This window comes from Macrotis lagotis, chromosome 1, assembly GCF_037893015.1.
Source record: "Macrotis lagotis isolate mMagLag1 chromosome 1, bilby.v1.9.chrom.fasta, whole genome shotgun sequence".
In the NCBI taxonomy this organism is placed as follows: Eukaryota; Metazoa; Chordata; class Mammalia; order Peramelemorphia; family Peramelidae; genus Macrotis; species Macrotis lagotis.
The window spans coordinates 557959997-557970680 of NC_133658.1; the positions used below are offsets into that span (position 1 = coordinate 557959997).

Genomic DNA, 10684 nt, shown 5'->3' on the forward strand with positions numbered 1-10684 from the left:
AAATAATAAACTATACACAGGTTTCCTGCAGGTCTCATATTAACTTAGGAAAACCACATATTAACATTATGTATATTCTACTGTACTATTAATTTATTTTGTCAAATATATTTCCCAATTAAATCTGCAATCTGGTTCAGATCGAATCTGCTTAAGGTCACTCTTCAAGACTAATCTACAGCTGGGAATGGTAAAGCATGCCTATAATCCTAGCTGAGGCATAAGAGGGCAGATCTCATAAACTCAGATGCTGTATATAACAGGACAATGCAAATAGATGCCTTGAATTAAATTCAGCAATGATATGGTGAACCCGTTGGAGCAGTATGCTACCTGGTTGACTAAGGAAGGGCAAATATGCTCAGGTTGTAACAGGTCAAAGCTGCCATTTTGATCAGTAGTGAGATTCTGAGTAGCCTCTACATTTCCTGCCTGGGCAAGATGGGGAGACAGTCACTATTTCAAAAAATAAAAACAAAAAGACTAAGTTGTAGAGAAGATGCTAACCAGCACTGGCAGTGTCAGTTTCCATTCTCAGGGATTCTCTCCATGAAATAACAGATCTAAATCCCTATTTCTACTTGGTAAGGAAAGGTTTCAGTATTTTATAAAATTTAACAAGTCATTCTGAGTAAATGCTGTGATTGAAAATGACCTTATTTGATTGGCCATCTCCTAATTTACTCTTCTCCATACAATCTATTTCAGTTAGGAAATCTTGTCTACATCCCTCAGAGGAATTATTTTATTTTCTAATTAGGAAAACAAATATATACTTTAAAACAGTTGTATAATGGAAAGATCAGTGGACTGGAATCAAAAAGCCTATGTGGATCCTGATTTTGACAATTATTAGCTATGTCAATAAGCAAGTTAACAACTCTATGAGCCTCAATTTTAACTTGTAAAAATGTGGATAACACTTGTAATACTTTATGTCATTTTATTACACAGCAAGTATTCCACTGTGCAAATTGTAAAGTGCTACATAAACATGTTATTTAAGACTATATAAACATGAGTTAAGTCTACTATTCCACTTGAAACTTCCCAGAGCACTTTAAAAACCAGACATGATCCCAAAAAAGGGCCATCTTATACAAATAGTTGCCTTGAAGCATGAAATTAATTTGCTTAGTAATTATTTTTGTTTAGCACTCAGAATTCTAAGTTACACAGAGATAAAGATATAATTATGCCTACTAAAAGCCTTTTGAGTCTTATGTTCAACCAAATTTTAAGTTTCTCAAAGACAAGGACTATCTCTAATCAGCAAGTTCTTCAGTACTTAAATTAATTTGTAAATTAATTGATGATAAAAGATCATATATTGCTTTAATTCAATTCTTATCACTTGATGAAAAAAAAGTAGTTTAAAAATAATGATGTTTTGTACCTGCAATGACACTGCGTCATTGTGGACAGTACTGTTCCGATATACCAATCCTGCCAGGACACTATTCAGATTATAAGTGTTCTGGAGCCACTCTCTGGTATCATTGTCTAAAACTGTAATGTAAAATAAAAATGGCATTTAGATTAAATAAGTATGTTCAAAATGCTAAACCTATGACTTTCATAACTGCAAGATGTACCCAACTATATTTCAAGAATCTGTAATATTAAAGGTATGGGCATTTCTTCTACCAGTTCAGATCACAGTCCCTTTTAGCCTAACTATAAATATATTTTCCTATTAAATTAAAAAAAAAACCATCATTGGCAAAGACAAGCAATACTTAAATTAAGACTAAAAGTAGCAAATTATTCAGTCAGGTGAAAATATGGGTCATTCAGCAAACCAAGACACAGTGCTGAGAGCTACCAGAGTCCTTGAACATACCTGAGTCTATTTCCTTATATATAAAATAAAGGGTTGAAGGAAATGGGCTATAAGGTCCTTTTCAGTTCTATGTAATCCCTGCTCGATCTAAAAGAAAATTCAGGATAAAGACTATTAAACTAACACTGCTTGATTGCTACAAGTTATTAGCAACTTTTCTGCCACTTCCAACTATTAAAACAATCACCACAATAATGCTAGCATTTATATGATGCTTTAAGGTTTACAAAGCACTGTACAAATATTTTCATTTGATCCTCATAACAACTAGGGAGGTGGATGCTATTATTAACCTCATTTTATAGATTAAGTAAGTGAAGCAGACAAAGGTAAAATGACTTGCCCAAAGTCACACAGCTAAGAAGTATCTTGATTTGAATCTAGGTCTTCCTATCTCTAAGTCATGAAAATGAACCAATAACATTGAGTGTCTTGTAAATTTTTTCTTTAAATGTTACTTTAATATATCACATCAAGAATTAATTAGAAGTATTCATCCTTAGGTAGGAATTCTTTCTAGTTTAAGATTGTAAATTACAATATTGTAAGGCATTTTCAAGTTTTTTCAGCATATTTCTAAGTCTGATGTCTATATGTCAGGGTTATTACTTGGGCCTGTTTGTTTTGGTTTCTGATAATTTATCTTTGAAACTGAAGCACATTCTGTACATGAGATACTATACTAGAAGCAGCTAAACCAACAATGCTTTGTTTTCTTTACTTCAACCTGCCTTCCTTCTGTAACAAGAAAGTGAAACTGATGACCTTACCTAGTTGAGATAACAGGTTAATGATGCTTAAAGTTAGTGAAGTACTTAAATTTGGATCTTCAAGGAGCTCTACAAGGCAGGTTAGGCATTCACTTGGCAATATCTGGTTTGATGTAAACCACCGAGTAAGTTTTAGTCCAGAAATGACCTGGAAAATAATCATTTGTAAAGTAATGAATTTTGAATAAGTATGCCAAGGATATGAACAAATAGTTATCCAAAAAAAAAAGTCATGCAGAACATTTACATAATACTCATCATTTAGAGTTTTCTTGAGAGATACTGCAGTGTTTCACCACTTCCTACTCCTTCCTTCACCTTTTTTTACAGATGAGGAAACTGAGGCAAACAGGGCTGACTACCCAGTTAACATCTTTCTGACTCAGTCCTGTCATTCTTATCCACTATGCTATCTAGTTGACCAATAAAAATTGATATATAAAATTTCGATTTGCATTTTATAATATCTTAGTATACAAATTGAATGGCACCCTGGTCATCTATTCCAAGTTCATTTCACAGATGAAGAAACTAAGGCTCATCTATATCCCCTATTAAGAGTTCAAATCTTACTTCCAAAAATTACCAGTTTTTTTAACTCTAGTCAACACATATTATCTTCTCTCAGTCTCATTTCCTTACCCATAAATACCTACCTTCAAGAACTGGAGAGAGGTTCTAGTAAGTTAATTTAAGTGAAGGGATTTCAGACCCTAAAGAACTCTATAAATATCAGCTATTACTTTCCATCAGGACTATATTCCCTTCTTCACTAATACACATGATAAGATCTCAGTCAATATCAGCTGAGCAAGCAAATGAAAGGTTAAGACTAGTCCTTCCAGAATCTTTCAATTTGGTAGCAAAGAAGATAAGAATAAACAGAAACAAAGACAACTGCAAACACTAGTCCAAGCAATAGTGATTCTTCTGGACTTCAAAATAGCTGGACTAGGGAGTCAATGAGGAAGTGAGCTTTACAGGAAAAAAAGAAAGAAAAAGTTAAAGCATTCCAGGACAAAGCAATTTTGGTAACAATAATAAGAAGAACATTGACTATCTAACTATAATATTTAATTGGAACAAGTCTTCAAATATTTGAAAAACTATCACTTGAAAGAGGGATTAAACTGATTCTATAAGAGTAAGGAACAAAGGCCAGAAGTTTAAAAGGATGCAATATCAAGATGCCTAAAAATGAGAAGAGGTGGCCAGGAAAAAGAATTCAGTGCAGCTCAGCAGTCAGAAAACCTGGGGACAAATCAACTAAACTCTCAAAATCCTAGGTAATTTTCTAAGTCTCTAAATTGCAAGAGAAAGTTCCCTATTCTATCAAAGTAACAGGTCTAGCTTAGCCTAACAATTAGAGTAATCCAAAAAAACTTGTGTTAGGCTACATAATGGGAAAAGTGTTCCATCAATGTAAATCTTGAAAGAAACAACTGGTGTTGACCAAAACCTAATTGGGATTCCTCAATTTGTATTATGTTTTGCACCTAGATCATGACCACTTGACTGTTTTTCTTAGAAGGAGCAGGTTTCTGAATACATCTTCATCCATTCTTTTTTTTTTAAATGTTTTTAGCAAGGGAAATGGAGTTAAGTGGCTTGCCCAAGGCCACACAGCTAGGTAATTATTATTAAATGTCTGAGGCCAGATTTGAACCCAAAGGTACTCCTGACTCCAGGCTGGTGCTCTATCCACTGCACCAGCTAGCTGCCCCTTCTCCATCCACTCTAACAAGAATATGCCACCCTGCGTAGGTACTAAGGTGAAAAGAGAAATTTTAAAAGATGAAAATACTCTTGCTCTCAAGTTTATATTCTTGCAAAGCACCTTCGCCTTAGGGTTTTAAGTTTTAAAATCAGTAAGTCTTGAGATCAAACTGTCCTTCAAGTACTTTTGAGGTGTGTTAACAGTGAACAAGTCACAACCTGGCTAAACATCAGTTTTGTTCCCTGCCTCCCCGTGAAACTGAGTAAAAGCACCAATTTCTCATGTAAATAAAGTGCTCTGCAAACTATCAAACACTGTACTATTTATTGTGGGGAATAAAATATGGGGAATACATGACAACTCGAGTAATAAGAACAGAATTCTAACAACTAAGGGACGCAGACTGAGATTTTACAAAACTAGTTGGTATTTTTTTGATTTTATTTTTAACCCAATTCGTTCACTATAAAACAGGGATTTGACTAGACTAAGAGTTCTCCACCTGGAGTCGATGAATTTGCGGGTTTTTAAAATTTTTAGTAAAAAAGGAAATGTGACAGCTATGTAGTGTTTAAAAATTTATAAACTTATATTGTTGTAAATAAGTAATCATATAAACTTATTTTTGTCTTTCTATGTTCAGTGCCGAAGCCTCTCCACGCCCTCCCCAGCCCCTCCCGCACTCGTTAAGAAAGCCGAGAAAGCACCCATTCTGCACATCCTGTTTTTAGAAACGCCTTCCGAGGGCCCTGCGGGCCGGGTCGCACCAAGCCGGGGCGCGTGGGTCCCTCCTTCCCGCCTGGCCCGCGGCTCCGGAGCCCGGAGCTCCGGGGGTCGGGTGGGGGCCGGCCCCGCCGGGCTCTCACCTCCACATGCCGCAGCAGCTGGTTAGCGTTGGCCTCGGACCTGACTGCCTTGTACTGGCTGATGGCCAGCAGCAAGGACTTCAAGTTGGCCGTGAAGTCCATGGAGGCCGCGGCTCGGGGTCCTGCGCGACGGGGACGCGGGCCACCGAGACGTTCTCCGGGCGCTCGGGCCGCGCTTTTTTTTGGATTTTTTTAGCCCCTCCCTTTCCCTCTTCGAGAAACTTCCGGTTCCGGTCAGAGTCCGGAAATTGCCCCGCGCCCGCGGAGGTGGGGGGCAGGGCTGCCCTCTGAGGCCCTCCGCGAGCCTCCGGCCGGGGCTTGCCGCGCCCGCGAACTCTCGCGAGACCCAGGGCAGCGCCGACGGAAGCCGGCGATGCGGCGGAGGGGCTTCTGCGTCCGAGGGGCCTGGCCGTGACCTCTCGCTTGGCATGCTGGGCCTCGTTAAAGTGTGGTTTGGGGTCGGTGCCCGGAGAGCGACTTCCGGCCCCCTCGGCCCTCACCTCCCCGAGCTTCGGGAGGTCACCCCCACAGCGGTGCCACCTCCACAGCGAGACCACCCCCACAGCGGGACCACCCCCACAGCGGGGCCACCCCCACAGCGGGGCCACCCCCACAGCGGGGCCACCCCCACAGCGGGGCCACCCCCACAGCGGGGCCACCCCCACAGCGGGGCCACCCCCACAGCGGGGCCACCCCCACAGCGGGACCACCCCCACAGCGGGGCGCCCCGGCCTCTCCTTAGACTTAGGATACATGGGAAGAAGCTTCTGAAGGCAACAGTGATCAGCCTTTGGGTTTGGGTCGGGATCTCCTATTCTGATTTTTTTTTCTGGTCAACTTGTCAATCAGCATTTTATTTAAAGATTTTATTTATTTTGAGTTTTACAATTTTTTTTCCCTCCACCCCTCTCACAGAAGTCAATCTGTCAGTCTTTACATTGTTTCCATGTTGTACATTGACCCAAATTGAGTGCGATGAGAGAGAAATCATATCCTTAAGGCAGAAAAATAAGAGATAGCAAAATTACTTAATAAGATAACTTTTTTTTAATTATAGGTAATAGGGGTGGCTAGGTCGTGCAGTGGATAGAGCTCTGGAGTCAGGAGGACCTGAGTTCAAATCCTGTCTCAGATACTTAATAATTGTGTGGCCTTGGGCAAGTCACTTAACCCCATTGCCTTGCAAAAAATCTAAAATAAATGAATGAATGAATGAATGAATGAAATTAAAGGTAATAGTCCTTGGTCTTGGTTCAAAATCCATAGTTCTTTCTCTAGATACAAATGGTATTCTCCATCCCAGACAGCTCAAAACTGTCCCTGACTGATGGAATGAGCGAGTCCATCAAGGTTGACCGTCGCCCCCATGTTTCTGCTTATTTTTTTCAGCTCCCCACACCCTCATCCGGGTCAGTCAACAAACACTTGGAAAGGACCTGGGGCTGTGATAAACCAAGAATCTACCAAGCTAGGCAAGCATCCACACAGTCTCTGCTTTCAAAGTGGGAAACCCCAGGAGGGGGTGGTATGCAATGAATTTATTGCATTTATTCAAGAAAAGACTTGGTTGTCATAAAAATTTTAATGAGAACAGTGTTTAAATAAATGGAAGTGACACACAAGACCACTGGAAAAACTTGTAAATGGAACGCATTTCAATAGTTATTTATCTGCAAACAAAATGGTCACAGGATAAAATGTAGATAATCTCTAATGCTCTAAAATTTCATAGGATCTAGAGCATGAAAATTGAAGTTTTTTTCTATTTTTCTTCCATTATGAATCAAGACAGATCCAATAAGTATAGCATTTCTGTGTAATTTAAGGTTTGTAAAAGCTCTTGACCTGTATTATTTGATATCCTCACAACAACCTTATGGGATTGGTGCTATTATTATCCCGATTTTAACCTTGAATCTTAGAAAGGTTAGAGGACCAGCCTAGTCCATAAGTGCCCAAAGTGGAAATTGATACCCAGGCTTCTTAGGTCTTAGACCTTCCCCAGGCATTAGAATATGCTAATATGTTAGCTCCCCAAGAAACCACAATTTGACTAGAGTTCTACAAATATTTATTGCGTCTACTGACACAAGCAAAACTTCTAACCTTTCAGTGCTCTCTTAAGTTGCCAAGCAGGCTCAGAGCTGCTTGGATAAAGGAATGACTTGGAATTTTGAATGGAAATTTCCTATGCTAATGAAATTGCAGGTCTAATGTCAATAAAAATATCCTATTTGCAGGGTGTCTTGGGGGTTCAGTTCTACTTTTAAAAGGTATTTGCATATTCAGTTTTGAATAGAGTTGAAAAGGAGGATGATACTGGAGAGGGAATAGTCACAAGTAAAAGAAACTTCTCAATCCTAAAAAGGCATTTAAATGTGAGGAGAGAAAGAAAAAGTAAAGAACAGGAATCTCAGGAGTTGCCTTTGTCTCCTTGACAAAACCAGAAAATGGCTGAACAAATTGTGATATAGATTATTATCATTGTCATTATTATTATTATTACACTAAGAAATGGGCAAAGAAAGAATTTCAAAGAATCCCAAGTAGTGTGAACTGATGCAGGATGAAGTGAGTAAAACAACTGGTACAAGGGCAGCAACATTGTAAAGACAAGCTCTGCAAGTTTTGAATTGATGCAGATGCAATGATATACATTGATGCAAAATCTCCAGAAGATAATTTTGATATTTACATGTGAAACAGTTTGAAGGAAAATCTTTGTCATCACTTTAGAAGTTTAAAAAGAAACTTGGAGGAGGGAAGAAGGGATTTAATAGCATTGATTGGGTCTCAACCAAATTTTTTAAGAAACAGGCATGGCAGTCATGAGATCAGACAAATCAACAGTAAAAGAAAATATGGGGGCTACTAGGTGGTGCAGTGAATAGAGCACCAGCCCTGGAGTCAAGAGTACCTGAGTTCAAATCCAGCCTCAGACACTTAATGACATAGCTGTGTGGCCTTGGGCAAGCCACTTAACTCCATTTGCCTTGCAAAATCCTAAAAGAAAAAAAATTATGAACAAAAGAGACAAACAGGAATACTATATCATACTTAAGAGGCACAATAGATAATAAAACTATCAGTGTTAAATACAAACATAGTATAACACTTAAATATTTAAAGTAAAAGCTAAGTAATTTTATTTTTTAAAATATTTACTAATATAATAAAGCATTCCTTCCCAGGCTTATTCCATTTATATTGAGGCTGAGTCTCCTTCTTCATACATGGTTCTAGGAGTAATCTTGATGGACTGGGAACTCTAGAATGTTACTTAGAAATCTCTACCTGTGTGCTTTCTATTTATTATCATTACCTAGAAATAATTAACTTTCAGAAAATGTATTTAGCAGTGGCAGATATACAAAAGTTGGTTGTTATAAAAATATTCCCTCAATCTGGAGATGCACTCTCCTTCATACACACAGGTCCCTGAAGAAAGTAGATTCAAACTGAAAAAAAACCACACAGGGACAAAAGATAAAATTATAGTTCCTAGTAACTGGAAATATTTTCCTCCCTTTGGGGAATTCTAATAAATTTACTCTTAGGTGTAGCTGTCTATTTGGCTCTGAGAAGTAAGGCCCATTTAGATTCCTAAAACTTTTTTCCATGTTTCTACTTTATCTGCAGTGTCTTAGTTCATAATTCTGCAGTTACCATCAGCTACTGATGCTCTGAGGATAATGCTATTGACACTCTGGGGATTCCAAAACTTCTTTATTTTTTAATTTTATTTTTAATTTTTTGGCCCAGCTACATGCAAAAGCAAGTCTTAACATTTACTTACAAAACCTTGAGTTTGAATTTCTCTCCCTTCTTCCCACTTCATTCCATTGGGAAAGCAAGTTACTTGGTGTAGATTAAAAAATTTAGCCATGAAACATAATACTACAATTGTCATGTTGTAAAAGGATACATAATCCTCTCCCCCCACCCCACCCCCCACAAAGAAAGGAAACTACAAGAAAAATAAAGTGGGAGAAAGAAGTGTTCTGTCGATATTCAGACACCATCATCTCTTTCTTCAACATAAGTCCATCAGAGAAATTGCTTAAATATTTTTGCCACAGTTGCTATTGCTAGCTATATTTCCCTCTATTCTATCCCCCACCCTACTTACTCTATTCTCTTACTTCACAATTACAATTCTATTATTTAAAATTATTTTATTAACATAATTATTTAATTTCCTAATTTTGAACCAGATGAATCCTAGCAAATAGTTTTTGAATGTATTATTATATCATCTTTCTTTACATGTTATTTATATTTTTACATCACTCTTCATTAGCCTCACTATTCACTGGTCTGTATCCTATTTCTGCTTCATAATTTCCCTGGTTTAGGTATGAGGGGTATATTTGTCTCATAGAAGTTTAGTAACATAGTGATTATCTGTTATTCCCCTCATGTAAATCCATTGGTTTGGGCTTGATTTTGGTTTTGTTTTGTTTTGACTTTTAGGAATTAATATATGACTGATTTCTCTCTCTTATTTGTTTAGATTTCCTAATTTATTCACCTGGATAGTTTATTCTATATAAATGTTAACATATTTCTTTTACAATTCCATTTTCACTCATGCTTATGTGTGATTGTTGTAGAAAATTTTTCTTCATTTCCTTTGCATTTACCTGTTGTATGATTTATAATCCTAGAGTTTCTGGAGAAACTGAGATGTTGTTGATTTGCTGAAGGTCAAGCCCATGTCTTTTTAGCCTGTGTCTTTTCTTTTAACTTTTAAAAATCCATTTTAATTTTAAATTTTTTCCCCTAGCTACATGCAAAAGCAAGTTTCAACATTTATTTCCAAAACCTTGAGTTTCAAATTTTCTCCCTTCTTCCCACCCCATTAACCCCATTGGGAAAGTAAGTTATGTATTACAAGTTTAAAATGTGTAGCCTTGAAAAACATTACTATAATAGTCATATTGTAAAAGTAAAGTGAGGGGAAAAAAGTGTGCTTCAATCTGTATTCAGATACTGTCAGCTCTGTCCTTGGGATGGATCAAATTCTTTATCATAATTCCCTCAGAGAAATTGCTTCAATATTTTTCCCACAGTTGCTATTGCTACCTGTATTTCCTTCCATCCTATTCCTCCCCACCACCATTTATTCTATTCTCTCTCTCCCCTTTTACCCTGTCCCTCCTCAAAAGTGTGTTGTATCTGAGTACCCTCTCCCACCATCTTCCCTCTCATCTATCACCTACACCCCTCTCCCCTCCCTCTGTCCCTTTTTTCCCATCCCTTTCCTTTCCTTTTTTCCTCTATGGTCAAATAGATTTCTATACTCAAATGATTTTGTATGTTATTCCCTCTCTGAGAGAATCCCCTCTCTTATGAGATTAAGGATTCCCTCATTCCCCTTCCCTTTCCCCCATTCCATTCCACTGCAAAAGCTTTTTCTTGACTCTTTTATGTGAAATAGATTGTTGGATTCTACCTCTCCTTTCGCTTTCAGTACATTCCTTTCTTG

General features: G+C 37.9%; 1 protein-coding gene across 1 annotated transcript in view; it reads right to left on the minus strand.

Annotated features, from left to right (window-relative positions):
* The window catches only part of CIP2A (cellular inhibitor of PP2A), a 44373-nt gene extending 39006 nt beyond the window's left edge, over positions 1-5367 (minus strand). Inside the window, exons 1-3 of the mRNA XM_074214439.1 lie at positions 5197-5367; positions 2614-2761; positions 1397-1509 (exon numbers count right to left, since the gene is read on the minus strand). Of these exons, the coding sequence (XP_074070540.1) occupies positions 1397-1509; positions 2614-2761; positions 5197-5298 (363 nt within the window). The 5' untranslated portion in view covers positions 5299-5367. The remainder of the gene's footprint in view (positions 1-1396; positions 1510-2613; positions 2762-5196) is intronic.
* Between the last annotated feature and the right edge of the window lie 5317 nt (positions 5368-10684).